Here is a 15,802-nt window from a genome sequence, read left to right as displayed (position 1 = left end):
CGTCGTCGTTTCATTCATGTTCTAGCATGTGACAGGATTTCTTTCTTTTTTAAGGCTGAATAATATTCCAATGCACGTATATGCCACATTTTCTTTATCCATTCATCTGTTGATAGATATTTCTGTTGCTTCCACCTCTTATCTATTGTGAATAGTGCTGCAATGAACACGGGTGTGCAAATATCTCTTCAAAATCCTCTTTTCAATTCTTTTGGATATATACCCAGAAGTGGGATTGCTGGATCATATGGTAATTCTATTTTTAATTTTTTGAGGAGCCTCAATACCGTTTTCTACAATGGCTGCACTGTTTTATAGTCTGACCAACAGTGTACAAGTATTCCAATTTCTGCACATCCTTGCTGACACTTGTTTTCTGTTTTTTTTTTAATAGTAGCCATCCTAATGAGTATGAGGTATATCTCCCTGTGCTTTTGATTTGCATTTCTCTAATGATCAGTGATGGTGGGCATCTTCTCATGTAAAAGCCTGCACATTTAACCTTTCATATTCTGTTGCCTCCTTTGAACTCAGTTTCCATCTCTCTTAAATGGGCATAATAATACCTACTCTCTCAGGACTATCATGAGGATAAAAAACATGAAATGATATAATGTATATAAAGTGTTCAGCATAGTGCCTAGCATGTAGTAGACATTCAATAAATGTTAACTCCTATTATTAACATATAAATATAATACTTCTATAATTTTTTTTTTTTTTGGTGAGGAAGACTAGCCCTGAGCTAACATCTGTTGCCAATCCTCCTCTTTTTGCTGAGGAAGATTGGCCCTGGGCTGACATCCATGCCCACCTTCTTTTACTTTATATGTGGGAAATCTGCCTCAGCATGGCTTAATAAGTAGTGTGTAGGTCTGTGCTCCGGATCCGAACCGGCAAACCCCGGGCCTCAGAAGTGGAGCATGTGAACTTAACCATTATGCCACCGGGCCGGCCCCATATAATTTTAATTTATATTTTTAACAGCTTGAGGTATGATTTTCATACAATAATATTGCCTCATTTTAAGTGTATAATTTTTCCTAAATTTACAGAAGCATGCAACCATTACCACAATGTAATTTTAGAACATTTTCATCCCCCTAAAAAGAACCCTTGTACCCATTGGTAGTTACTTCCATTCCCACTCCCAGCCCCTGGCAACCACCAATCTACATTCTGTCTCTGTGGATTTGCCCATGCTGGACAATTTACATAAACACCAACTTAATGTCAACAGTATACAAAAAGTTTGCTTCTATTCACTTTCTTTCCTCCCCTGTTCCTTTGTGTCATAGAAATTACATCTTTATACATTGTATGACCATCAACATAGATTTATAATTATTATTTTACACAGTTGTCTTTTAAATCAGATAGGAGAAAAAAAGTGTTACAACAAATGATATATCTATACTGCCTGTTATATTTACCTACGTAGTTACCAAACCAGTGTTCTTCGTATCTGATGTGGATTGAAGTTATTGTCTATAGTGTTCTTTCATTTCAGTCTGGATGATTCCCTTTAGTGTTTCTTGTAAGGAGGGTTGGCTAGTGATGAATTCTCTGTTTGGTTTAGAATGGAATGTCATCATTTCTCCTTCATTTTTGAAGGACATTTTGCTCAACATATAATTCTTTGTGGATAGTGTGTTTTTTTCAGCACTTTGAAAATGTCATCCCACAGCCTTCTGACTTCCATGGTTTCTGGTGTACAATCAGCTGTTACTCTTATTGAGGACTCATATGTGAAGTGCTTCTCTCGTGCTGCTTTCAAGATTCTCTCTGTCTTTGAGATTCTTTACTATGATGTTTCTGTGTGTGGCTCCCTTGCATTTATCCTACTTGGAGTTTGTTGAGCTTGGATGTGTAGATTAATGATTTTCATCAAATTTGGGAACTTTTCAGCCATTATTTCTTCAAATATTTTTTCTTCCCCTTTCTCTCTTCTCCTTCTGGCACTCCAATTATGCACATTTGGTACATTTGATTGTGTCCCATGTCTTTGAGTCTGTTCGTTTTTCCTCATTCTCTTTTTTTTCTGTTCCTCAGACTGGATAATCTTAATTGACCTTTTTCAAGTTTGCTGATTCTTTCTTCCGCCTGCTCGAATCTGTCGTTGAGCCCTTATCTTAGTCAGCTCAGGCTGTCATAACAAAATACCATAGACTTAACATAGACTTAAACAACAGAAATTTCTTTTCTCAGTTCTGGAGGCTAGAAGTCCCAGATCAAGAGGCCAGTTACGTTGGTTCCTGGTGAGAACTCTCTTCCTGGCTTGCAGTTGGTTGCCTTCTCACTGTGTTCTCATATGGAGGACAGAGAGAGTGAGCTTTCTAGTGTCTCCTCTTATAAGGACACTAATCCTATCAGATCATAGCTTCACCCTTATGATCTCATTTAACCTGAGTTACTTCTTTACTCCAAATACAGCCACATTGGGGGTCAGGGTGTTCAATATATGAATTTTGAGGGGACACAATTCAGTCCAAAGCAGCCCTTCTAGTGAATTCTTCATTTCAGTTATTACACTTTTCAACTCCAGAATTTCTATTTGATTCTTTTTTATAATTTATATTTCTTTATTGGTATTTTCTACTTGCTGAGACATTGTTCTCATATTTTCCCTTAGTTCTTTAGACATGGCACCCTTTAGTGCTTTGACATATTTAAAATGTTGATTTAAAGTCTTTGTCTGGTAAGTCCAATGTCTGGGCTTCCTCAGGGACAGTTTCTATTTATTGCTTTTTCCCCCTTGTGCATGGACCATACCTTCTTGTTTCTTTGCATGTCTTATAATTTTTTGGTTGAAAATTGAACATTTAAAATAATATAATGTGGAAACATGGGAAGTCATATTCTTCCCCTTCCCAGGATTTGTTGCTGTTTATTATTGCTGCTTGTGTCTTTGTCGTGACTTTTCTGAACTAAATCTGTAGTCTGTATTTTTTGTCATGTGTGGCCGCTAAAGTCTCTGCTTGGTTAGCTTAGTGGTCAGCTAATGACTAGACAGAGATTTCTTTAAATGCCTGGAACCAAAAAGTCTCCTAGTCTTTGAAAAAGGGTTCTGTGTGCATGACAGGGGACCCCTCAACACTCAGCCAGGCAGCTGACAACTCAGCTTTGGCCTTCACTTCCTTCTTGCAGAGAGCCTCAAGGTCAGCCAGACGTGAGGGTCTAGGCCCTTCTCAGGTCTTTCCTGAGCACGCACACAGCCCTGAGTATGTGTGGCCTTCTACATTCCCAGGATTGTTTTGGGGCTTTTCAAAGCCTCTATGGACATATCATCCCCCAGCTTTTTATTTTAAGTTTTGTGATTAGCCTATTGTTTGCCTAACTGTTATCCACTATCTCAGGCAGGCTTGAAGTTATACAATTGCCTCTAAATGTTTTCAACAAGACCCCCAGGGAAAAGGCTTTTCACCCTGGGAGAGTTCCGAGTCCAGTCAAATGAAGATTGCCTTGGAAGTGGCATCTTCCAGAAAATATCCAGACAGGTCAAATCATGACAGTTCTCTGAGAATGAGTCTTTGAAGAAGCTCCAATCCCACTCTGTCCCCTCAGGTGGCTGCCAGACTACCGGCTTTCACTTCAACTGCAGGCTATTGATTTTCAAGGCTACTGTGGAGTTGGAGGAAATGATGGAAAAAGAGCAAGTTGATTGTCACAAAGCTTGATGTTCTTACCAAGATTCATCCACTTTTCTTGAATAAATGCTTTCCAGATTTCTGCAAGCCTTTGGTTAATTTCCAGAGTTCTGAAATAGTTGATTCTGACCATTTTTGCCAGTTTTCTCATTGCTTTTATGGAGGAAAGAATTTGTGAAGGTTCTTACTACAACATTTTTGCTGGTGTCATCCCTCTCATATAAATAGAATCACACAATATGTGATCTTTTGTGTCTTGCTTCTTTCATTCACTATTTGTGTGTGTGTGTGTGTGTGTGTGTGTGTGTGTGAGGAAGAGTGGCCCTGAGCTAACACCTGTTGCCAATCTTCCCATTTTTGCTTGAGGAAGAGTGGCCCTGAGTTAACATCTGGGCCAATCTTCCTCTATTTTGCATATGGCACGCTGCCACAGCATGGCTTGATGAGTGGTGTAGGTCCATGCTCAGGATCTGAATGTATGAACTCCGAGCCACCGAAGTGGAGTGCACTAAACTTAACCACTGCGCCACTGGGGCCAGCCCAAGTATAATGATTCTGAGATTCATCCATGTTGTGGTAAGTATCAATACTTTGTTTAAGCTATTGCCAAATAGTATTCCATTGTATGGACGGACCTGTACAGAAACGTTAAAATATGTTTGCAAGTTCAAGGTACTTGAAATGATATCACCGTGAGGTATGGACATATTAAATAATACAAATTGAATATTGTTTTAAAGGAATTGTTATAACCAAGTAAATGTAATACAATGTTTTATGATTTGATGAGCTTTCCTTTATTTACTATATTATTCTTATTTCTTTTGGTGTTAGGTGTTTTTGTAGCTTTTCTATCCACTCATCCCAAGCATTTGTCCGCCACTGAGGGAGGCCTGAGGATGAGAGGGAACTACATCTGGCATTTACAAGCTCACAGGGTTTATGAGACAAGAATAATTAACCGTAAAACAGGAGAGACAGTGCTAAGTGCCATAAAGATAGTACAAACAAAGCCCTGTGAAGAAGAAACTCTCTATATTTTATATAACTTATATTTTAAATTTACATATAAAATCTATATTTATTTAAATATAATTAATATTTTGAGTCATAAAATAAGTCAAAAATCACAATTGCTCGAAAGCACTAAGTCATAGAACAAAAGGATCATCAAGAGCCATTTTCTGTATGCTTTTCCTTTACCTCCACCACCTGCACTCGCCCGTGATACAGCCGGTCTGGCCGTGGTTTATTCGGCTCCTCATAGATGATGGACATGTGGTGACCCTGTTTGAAGAAAAACATGAACGTGTTAGTGCTTTGGTTGGGATGTTTTGAGGTTTATAATTGATCTAAGAACAAAATCTCCATGGATCTGCATTACATGAAACGCCTGATTCTAAAAAATAGTCACGAAGTGAACTGACTGGCAAAAGGGTTAGTGACGTGGAAACAGAATCCATTATACAGTGCATTTTCACAAATAGGACACCAGGAAAATTCCCTTGACTGAAAGTGGCTAAAAAGATGGAAAAATTAAAACAAAACAAAACAAAACATGCTTTGCAGTCAACGCACGAGGTGCTGTTTCCATTACTGCCTGTAGGACCAGACTGTGGAAGTAGGAAAGTGCTTTGGTGGGTGGGGGGTGAGGAGGGTGGGTAGGGCAGAAGGGTTGGCAGGGCCGGCTGTGCAGCCTGCAGAGCCAGGGAGCTGCAGAGCCGGCACGTGGAGGAGGAATTAGCCCCGCAGCCCACCCACCCTACAGGATCCAGCCTCACTCACTCTCAGCCTCTGCACCTCCCTCCCATTCAGAGGCTCTTGAGGGACTCCTAACAGGGCATAATGGGAAGGCCAGCACCCACCATCAGCATCCCCACCCCAAACCCACTCACAAAATCCCTAGCTTTTCCACTGTAGCACCAAACCCAAAAGGTTCCATTCATTAGAGCTGGTGTTTCAGAAAGAACAGCATTATCTGTGATCACAAATCATTGAAAACCTTAATCTAAGAAACACGCCCCATAGGCTCTTAATTACACTGGTTTGGAACAAAGCAGCAGAGTAAACGTTTCAAGAGCCTAAATTATTTTCCATCTTTGAAGGTAAGATTAAGAAAGAATTTTCGTTATCACTTCTCCGTGAATTCCAACAGTTTGCATAATAAACTCTTTGGCAGTAAAATATAGGCATATTAGTGGCCAGAGCTTGAGATGCTCTGCCAAAATAATGAAACTGAAATACAGCCTTGCCATGACAGTATTTTTATTGCGGAGCTATTTTTCCTTAGACTATAACTCTAAACTCTTTGGTGCTTCATTTTCAAAAACTCAAGCAAAGGTTCCTTTGAGTTTTTAAAACAACAGTTCGATAAATTTGGGTGCTAGTAAAAACAAAAGCCACACGGCAGTGCCTGAACACAAAAATCTACCAGAGCGCGAGGACTTCGGCTGTGACAAGACCTGTGTGTGACACTTGCTAGTCCCTATTTTACCATGAATGACACAAGAAAACCCTTCAGGAAGCAGTAATTGCATTGCATTAATCACAGCACACAAACCAGAACACAGTCAAGCTCAGGTTATGGTCCCCCGGTCTGTGTTCAAGGCTCTGTGCCCTACATTGTAGAGGACTCAATGCAGGACGTGACATTGTCTCTGTCCCCAAGGAACTTTCTAGATTGCAGTTCTGGATTGTGTGGTTGGCACATAGTGCGTAATGTCATTTCTCTTCTCAAAAAACCAAAGTGGCTCCCCACTGTCTACATCAGGCCAAATTCCTTATAACAGCATTAAACATCCTCCTTCCTACCCTTCCAGGCTTGTTTTCAGTGACCCAGCACACACTGATAAAACAGCCACGTTGGACTGGTCACCCTTGAGCACTGCCCCGCTGCTTCTGTTCACCTTATTCTCTGCCCCCGGAAGGGCATTTCTTCTCTCATGCCCAGGCTTAAACTCCTGGCTCAAAACTAACCTTTTCCATGAAGCTTTCTGAGGGCCTCTCAACTACATAAGCCCCACTTGGACGCAGTTCCACAGAGTCTTGTTTGGACTTCACCTCAAACGCTTACTGTTCAGTGGATTGTAGCTATTCGCACATTCCTCTCATCTCCCCTATTAGATCACACTTTTTTTTGAGGACAGGGATCACCTGTCCTTAATGAGCCCAGCAATGTGGCCTTGCAAACAGGAAGGGCTCAGAAACATTTGTGAGACTAAACTGAAACACAGAAACATAAAAAAATGTTCAACATGAGGTAGTAACTTATGAGACACAAGGGTGAGACACAGTTGAATACCTGGGGAGGGGAGAAAAGAGAAACTGTTTGGGGCTGGGCTGGTCAGGGGCAGAGGATCCTGAGGAGGTGCTACGTGATCTCAACTTCCCTTTTAGTTTCTACAAAATACTGGAAATGACTTAATCCAAACTCTTCGTAGGCCTCTTATCAAGATGTCCTAAAATTGGATCAGTGCCAACTGCAACTGTCACTTCCTGCCACTTGGGTTGGGTTCTGATACCTACAGTGAGCTGCACATCCGGCTTCTTTTCCAGAAGAACCATGTCACCAGGTAGGCCAAAGGACTTGATTTGGTAAGTGAGATAGCCACCATATGAGGAAACCTAAAATTGAAACAATAGTATCAACAGCACAAGCATTCAAAGAGACTATGGCAATATTAACCCGCATAAGCATATAGGCACATAATATCTGGAAAGATACACAATCAACCTGTTAGCAGTGGTCATCTCTAGAGAGTGGAATTGAAAGTGGTATTTTAACTTTCTACTTTATACCATTTTATACCAATTAAAATGTTTACCGTGAACACGAGTGAGTTTTACACGCAAGAAGATACTTTTATCAAAAAGAAAAACAATAGTCACACAGAAATAAATAAAATCTTATTAATCTAGATGACTACTAAATCCAAATGTTCATTTAATCCACAGCTATTCTAAGAAATCTAGGCCATTGGTTCCTTATCCGCAACAATTGATTAATATCTCACAAAATGAACCTCTAAAAACAAATTTTCAAAAAAACTTCCCCTGAGAGCAGAGGGTGAATATTTCTGAACTTATTATGCATTCTCCTGGGGATACAAGACATCTCTGATTACTCCATTAGGTAGACAGCCCTTCTCTCAGTGCTGCATAAATAGCTAGATGGTGGTGGAGATGTGGAGATGAATGGTCATGGTTTCCTGACAGCAACTTCACTTCTGGTCCTGATACCCCCACCCTTAAAGTAAAAACGAATCAAGAACGAGAGTGACCAGGGGATGGAAATCAGAAGCAACATCACCTCAGAGCAGACAGCACAAAATACCCTTACTGGGGAATGCAAATAACTCGGAGCAGGGGAGAAAGAGCAGCACTTCTGGGCTCCCAATCCACTGAAGTTCTTCCCTAGAATCTACAACCTGAAAAAGCTTCACATTACGATCTTAGAGTCTAGAAGTATTCCAAGGTAACATCTTGAGTCATCTTATTGAGATTAAGTATTGCCTTTTTGATGGGCTAAGGTGGTTTTAAAAATATGTCCACATATTCTTTGACACTCTTGCCTTCAAGAGGTGGAGCTTAATTCCCCTCCCTGAATGAGGGCTGGATTTAGTAACCAGCTTCTAATGAATAGAAACGGCAGATGTGAGGGTATGTCATTTCTGAAATCAGGTTATAAAAAGATTGTGGCTTCTGTCTTGAGTTTTTGGTCTCAGATTATCTATCTCTATCTATCTATCTATCTATCTATCTATCTATCTATCTATCTATCTCTGTCTTATCTCTATCTCTCTCTATCAGTCTTCAGGGGAAGCCAGCCGCCATGTCATGAGGACCCTCAGGTAGCCTATGGAAGGCCTCACATGACGAGGAACTGAGGCCTCTGGCCAACAGCCAGCAAGAAGCAGAGGCCTGACAACTGTGTGGGTGAGCTTGGAGGTGGATCTTCCAGTCCCAGATGATTGCAGCCTCATGAGAGACCCTGAGCCATCTGCTCCTAGATTCCTGATCCACAGAAACTGTGCAAGATATAATTGTTTGTTGCTTTAAGCTGCAAAGTTTGGGGGTCATCTGTTACCTAGTAATAGAGAACCAGTACCTGGGCTCACCTCTTGGAGGTGAGAGGAGTATCATGTGTGGGAAAAGTGGGGTTACGTGAGAGAAGCAACATTCCCCACACTCGAGGTCAAAGCCGGAAGACAGAATTAGAGACCTCAGGCCGACAAGGCCCTCATATTCAGTCATTCTAAAGGTGAGAACATGGCATCACCTGAGCTGGGCCCTGTGAAATTTACCCCTTCTCAAAAGCTCTGCTCTATGCCTCCAGGTGTGTACGTCACCTGACGATGTTTCTGCAGGAGGCCCACACTTCTCTCCTCCTAAATGAGTGTAGCTGGCCAGACTCTGGAATAACACTTTATGCAGCAAAGGAAGAGCAACTAGTTTCTAAGCTCCCCGAGGAGTGTCTAATGAGCCGCACATGATTCTGCTAATGAAAGCCGAACCGCCACTGGATCCTGCGTTTTTTACTAAGCTCACGAGTCACTTTTCCGCTTTTGTTGTCCCAACAAGAAGGCTTTCTTCTGCTTAAAAACAAAGAATTCTCAGCATTGGCATTTAAAAGCATATGTGTCCCATTTCAAACAGATATTATTTAAATTGTTATTTATCTGAAAGAAAACTCTTTGGTGTTAAATTAAAATCGAGAAAAACATGGTGCGTGACTTTCTTTGCTGGTGAGCTAATGTGTGTGGGGTACCCGAGGCTTGTGCATATTCAGCCCCTCCCAGAGAGAGGCAGCGTCTCTTCTGCATTTGTAGTTCACCTAATTTCTTCAGTGTCAGTAACCTGAACTTCCTGATGCCTCCTTCCAGACACCCAGTAAACAACGCTCACACGGTGACGGAGGAGGCCCAGCGAGGGTGCAGAGGAACGACAGGACATCATTACCTTGTCCCCCAGGTAGGAAAGAGGTGCGACCCAGGCCGCACTGTGAGCCGTTGAGGGCAGCTCCTGGAGGTCTGCCACCACACTGCTGCTGCCGGGGTTGAAGGAGATGGGGATGTTGGCTCTGTCTGTTGTCTCCAGGCGCCAGCCCATCATATCCACAAACTGGAACGCAAAAGCAAGGGATGGAAACGTGTGCCTATGGCTTCTTTGGCAGTGGTTGGCTTAGGCAGAATAGAAAGAGCCATGGGGTAGCCACCTTGCTTCGAAGGCTTCCTTTATGTGTCTCCTCTTGAGCCTGCCCTCGGACTCACATGACAGAGCCCTCACCCTGGCGCTGCCCCCGTCTGACCCCTCGCAACTAGGAGTTCTCGGAGGGCAGAGACCAGTGTATGTGGGATTTATCTTTGTATCCCAGCACACATCCTGGTTCCTGACATTTAGTAGGTTTTCATTAAGTGTTCAAATAATGCATAAATAAATGTATAACTAGGACAGTGGGCACATTTTAATGGCGAGTTCCTTATAGAGCAAATGTGACGTGGAATACAGCGGCCTGCTGTCATTTTTCTCTAAATGGAGCATCAAAATTAAATATTTCCCTGGTTGTAAAGGAAGCCAGGAGTTAAATTATGACAGGAAGAAAAAGAAGGAACTGACAAAGCACAGGTTAGGAATAAGGCTTCCGCGCTCCCCTGGGGGGAAGGGAAGGAGACCTCAGAGTGGACTAACTATTTTTTTTCCAGTTACAAACCTGTGCTCCTTTCAGGAGGCAGGCACTAAAATATATAAAATAATCTTTTCTTGAATACTTGTTGGACATAAGACTTTACTCACACAAAGAAAGCAAGTATGAGATGACTAGTTCATGGAATAATGAAGGCCACAAGAGTTTTAGTTTCACGGAGTTAATGTAAAAAATAGCCAAAGAAAAGACGTGGTAAAATAGGTGAGAAGGAAAGTAAGACAGGAAGAAGACAAGCAGATAAGAAGAAACCAGGGGGAAGAACAACAAACTCCAGTTATTTAATGAGTGTTTATGGAGCATCTGTATTATGTCCCAGATCCTGCTCTAGGCACCGGGAATGTGTTAAGGAGCTTCCATGCTAGTGGTGGAGGAAGACAGACAATAAACAGATTCTAAAACTAAATGTGTAATACATCAGGGAGTGATAAACGCTATTGAGAACACTACACAAAGAAGGTGAGGGCACAGAGAGTGACCAGGGTGAGCTGTTCTGTAGGCAGAGGTGAGGGATGGCCCCTCTGAGCACGAGATGCTCAAGCAGAGACCTCAAACTGAGGGACTGAACATGAGGACGGCTGTGGAAGGAACGAGCAGGCTGAGGAAGGGCAAGGGCAATGTTTACCATTTTAACAAAGTAACAGACAAAAAATTCCACAACCCTCATGTTTCATGCCAATTCATTTCTTCTTCATTCGGAAGTAGTAAATCCAAACAAAAAGGCTCTAACTCCTTGCATACCTTAACTCTTCTTTTCTGTGTACTGTGACAATGATTATTTACTCCAAAACAAAAGCAGCTGGTACAGCCCTTGGGGTTTGCTGGGTCCAAGTAGAATGATCCTTCTCGACACTCATTACATTCTGTACCTTCCACATTTTCCTATTGAAGTAAAACCCAAAACAAGAGATCATTTCTTCTAAAGGTTCCCTGATTGCAATTAGCTACTTGCACAAGTTAAATACCAACACAAGATGTTAGAACACAGATGCTAACAAAACAGTAAGATACATAATTGTTAATCTTTTGTACCACCGTAATTGTCTAAACTTTTACACCACACACAAATGGAAGAGAGAATTTCCTAAATTTCATAAGATGCCCCTTGGCGTCATGAAGGTAGGAATTAGCACCAGGAGGATTCACAATAGAGGGGGACCGATTCATCCCACTTACTACCACCTCAAAACATCTGGTGGGACTTGGGAGTTCCCCTACAACCTGGCAGAACCCCTTGGAGCAGAGATTATGAATTTGGGGTCCATGGGCCAGGAATAGGCTTCAGGAGAACCTATGAATACAAGTTTTGTTTTTGAAATCGTAGACAAAAGTTTCTGTCAATTTTTTTGGAGAGGGTCTGTACCTGTTATCAGATTCTTAAGGAGGTCTGCAGCCTCTCCAAAGGATGAGAGGGGTGAGGGCGGGCCTTCCCTTCTAATTATTTCTATCAAATGAGATAGAAACAATCTCACAGAAATAATTTTCTATCAAATTATTTCTATAAAATGCTAACACATTATTGAAATCGCTTATGAGTCAGTCCCATTTCCCACATATTTTTATGTGTTGACTCAACATGAAGAACTTCCACACTGATCGGTGGCTGACATCCCCGGCATTACATGTTCTGTCTTACCTTGCAGAGGCAAGCCCCGGTCCCTGGGTCACAGACTCCTGGCTCAGTCCCACTTCTGTTGCAGTGGCAGGGAATGCACTCGGGGAAGTGGTAAAACCCAGAGGCACATCGATCACACCGCCGCCCTGTGATCCTGGGCTTGCATCTGTACCCAGAGCAAAGGCAGCAAAAGTTCTCGTCATCTTTCCACACACAGTTCTCAAGTCCACCTACACTGCAGCAGAGCACCTGCCGTATGAAGCCAGTTAAACAGACACAGCGCCTGCCCAGGGGGTGCTCACAGTCCCAGGCAGAACGGAGAGAAGCAGATAAAAGGCACTTACACAAAGCAGGTCAAGATGACCATCATCTTGATGATGACGAGGGTCAAAAGGTACAAACTTCCAGCTATAAAATAAGTAAGTCGTGGGGATGTAATATACAGCATGGTGACTATAGTTAATAATATTGCATATTTGAAGGTTGCTAAGAAAGTAAATCTTAAAAAATTCTCATCACAAGAAAAAATATTGTAACTCTGTATGGTGACAGATGTTAACTACACTTTGTGTGGTGATCATTTCACAACATACACAAATATCAAATCATGGTGTTGTACACTTGAAACTAATATGATGTTATATGTCAATTATACCTCAATTCAAATAAAAAGATGACCTTCATGGACAGTGCACTCCGAGGGTGAGGCTCAGTGAGAAGCTCTGGGGTGCGAGGACGTACAGGGCCCCCGAGCATGAAGAGCTCCCACAGGTAAGTGATGAGGTAGAAATGTGAACAATATACACACAGGGTCAAACTGGGGGTCAGAGGAGCAGCAGCTGACCCAGCCTCCCTGGGGGAGGTTATACCTGAGCTGGACCTAAAAGGTCAAGTGTGATGGGGTAGAAGGTGGGGCGGGCGTTCCAGACACAAGGAACAGAGGGGGAAACCCCCTGGTGAGTGCAGGGAACATAAATGTGGTGCTGCCGGGGCAGAAGTACGAGCAGGGACTGCTGAACCATGAGCCTGAAGAGGTAGGGGGGAGTCAGCTCATGTGGATGGAAGTGCTAGGCGTTGTGACAATGTCCTGTGGCAGTGTATGCAGTGGTTGAGCCCTGCGCACTGGAGGCAGACTGGCCGGAGGTCCATCCCAGCTCTCACACAAATTACATCTATTATCTTAGCACGTTATTTAACTTCTCAAACTTTTTTCTCATCTGTGAGAGAGGGGAAATGGTAGCTGCTGCCTCCTGGGATTGCTGTAGAGATAGATGAAGACATGCCTGGAACATGGCAAGCCCTCAAACGAGGTATCATCATCTTGAAAAGGTTTTAAAGAGGAAAGAGTATGGTTGCATGTGTGCGAAGGATTGAGTCGAGGAGATCAATTCTGTAGCAGGCTGTTGAGTCAGGAGGGAGATGAGGGGGCTGACCTAGGGCAGAGGTGTTTGGAATGAAGAGGAGGAATGGGTTCCAAAACTATTTTGGGGTGAGGTTGCTGGGACTTGCAATGTTCTGGATGAGGGGATAGAAAGAGGAGAAGGCAAGGAAGACTCCCAGTTCTCCAGCTTGAGTGACAGAGAGGATTCTGGGGCCTCACGTGAAGCTGAGAATGAAGGAAGAGGGCAGGTAGGGAGGGAGACAATGGGCAGGCCTGGTGGGGAGTCCAGTGGGCAATGGCCTGTGTGGTCTATGCTCTAAGGAAGGTTCTAGGGGGAGATCTGAGCCATCAGCAGGTACGTGCACCTGAAGCATAAGAGTGGATGAGAAAACACAAAAGGCTGCTGGAGTGAGACGAGCAGTGGGCTGCAAGCAGAACTGAGAAGCCCAATATCCGAGGGGGCAGCAGAGGAAGAGGAAGTGGGTGCCAGTCTTGTAGCTCGGTCACTGAACTCCACAGCTGAAGTCTCGTGGGATCCACACACTGGTCCTTTTTTGTGGGTCTAAAGAAAGCATTCACAAGTGTGCTTTTTGTTGGCATAGAGGGAGTACAATTTGACATGAAATATTTCATTAACTTACTATCAAATACCTAATACCCATTAGGTATCACTTAATACCTCTTAAAATATCTTACCCCAGTGACCATGCCAAGAGAAAGAAACTTTATATCCCAGTTTGCTTTTGGTAAATATCTGCCTATAACCAGATAAAGGATTTTGTACTTGATTAAGAACACAAACTTGGGACCAGGTGGCCTAGGTTTGAATCCAATCTCTACTACTTACTGGATATAGAACCTTGAGCAAATTAATCTCCTTACAACTGAGTTTCCTCTTCTGTAAAAATGGAGATCATAATACCTACTACATAGCATTGTTGTAAGAATGAAATAAAATAATAAATGTAAAAACTTTAGAATAGTGCCGTGCAAACATATAAGTATTTGCTATTATTATTCTTGTTATAACATTGGCTAAGGGGAGCAGATGGGTGTCCCTTTATCCCACTCACCACACCTAAAAAGGTAAAATCAGTTTTACCTGCAAGGCCTGCTGACAAATCAAATATCATTTCAGTTCTCCCCAGCCCCATCCCCTCATCTTCCTCCCTACCGGTGACCTGCAGAAATTATTTTTGTAAAGAAGAAAATATTCTCCAAAGAACACCTACAGCAATGCAGGTGGAGAATGTAAATGCTCTGCTTGGAGGGATCACTCTAGTACAGTGGCTGTTAAACTCTGGGAGGAGGTCTGCAACCCTTCTGGGAAGCTGGATAAACTGTGGCCATCTTCTCAGAAAAGTACTTACCACCCACTCACAGACTACAGTCTCTCTCTCTCTCTCTCCCTCACACACGCACACTCACTCTTAACACATGCAATTTTGCATTCACTATCAGAGGGTTCCTGGGCCCAGGTTAATAACACCTACTTTCTTCTTGTGAATCTCAGACTAAATGCAATCAGACAATCTGGCAAAAAAATGACCGTTCCCTATTTCTGGAGGGAGCAGCGAGTGTGGAGCACAAGAACTTGGGTGGTCTAGAGATGGGAAAGAACAGAGTACAGATTACCCTCCCAAATGACATCGTCAGGAAGAGGAAACTTTGATCAGAAGAGGAAATTTGGAGATGAGCCGACTTAGACTGAGGGGGACTCTACTCCTCTCACCTGGCAGTGAGGAGAGGGAGCTGTGCATGGACTGCACTGTCGTTGTCACAAAGTGCCAGCTGGGAATTTTGGCATCCTGAGGTCCAGGACGGTTCTTTCAGCAAACGTGCTGGGCCTCTGGCCCAAGGGTGCATTAATTGAACACTGGTGCCAAACAAGCCATTCAGACATTGAACGTCATTGGTGGACAAAGCTAAGAGCGGCCCCCTGAGTAAGTGACCTGGACCTGGGCCTTGAAGGCGAGGACAGGCAGATGAGAGCCTATTTTTTATATTTTCACTTCACGGGAAAAGAAGGAACAAGATTATTTTGCAGGGAGGGCAGCTGTGGAAGCTGCTTGCTGAGACAAGGAGAAATGGAAGCAAAATCATTACTTGTCTGCCTATTTATTTCAGAACATATGTGAGATGATGTGGTAGAGAAGAGAGATGGGCTGAGAGGATATGACCACGTCAGTAATATAAGGCCCTGGGCTTTACTTAGCTCGTAAGTAGCAACCGAGAGCATAGCAGTGGATGAGAAAAAGCAAAAAGCTGTGCAGAGTGATAAGAGTAGTGGCCTGCGAGCTGAACTCCGAGAAGCCCAATTGGGACTGATAGGCAAGGGTTAACCAAAACACGGAGAATATGTCTGGATTCCCGAGTAAGGCAATGCTTAGAACATTGAGCACACGAATCCTGTGCAAAACCAAGCAACCAAAGGAGTTTTTGGTGGTGCCATGACAACA

At 42.9% G+C, this 15,802-nt stretch overlaps 1 protein-coding gene across 2 annotated transcripts in view; it reads right to left on the bottom strand.

Moving 5' to 3' along the window:
* The window catches only part of LAMA3 (laminin subunit alpha 3), a 248,035-nt gene that overhangs the window by 77,786 nt on the left and 154,447 nt on the right, over nt 1-15,802 (bottom strand). For both annotated transcript variants that reach the window (XM_087439074.1, XM_087439073.1), the window contains exons 33-37: nt 11,984-12,128; nt 11,089-11,229; nt 9,606-9,767; nt 7,173-7,271; nt 4,851-4,934 (exon numbers count right to left, since the gene is read on the bottom strand). In XM_087439074.1, coding sequence (XP_087295200.1) covers nt 4,851-4,934; nt 7,173-7,271; nt 9,606-9,767; nt 11,089-11,229; nt 11,984-12,128 — 631 coding nt within the window. The remainder of the gene's footprint in view (nt 1-4,850; nt 4,935-7,172; nt 7,272-9,605; nt 9,768-11,088; nt 11,230-11,983; nt 12,129-15,802) is intronic.

Source organism: Ceratotherium simum, chromosome 14 (genome assembly GCF_057802395.1).
Source record: "Ceratotherium simum simum isolate JZ-2026a chromosome 14, ASM5780239v1, whole genome shotgun sequence".
NCBI classification, from domain to species: domain Eukaryota; kingdom Metazoa; phylum Chordata; class Mammalia; order Perissodactyla; family Rhinocerotidae; genus Ceratotherium; species Ceratotherium simum.
This window is presented reverse-complemented; position numbering and strand designations above follow the sequence as displayed.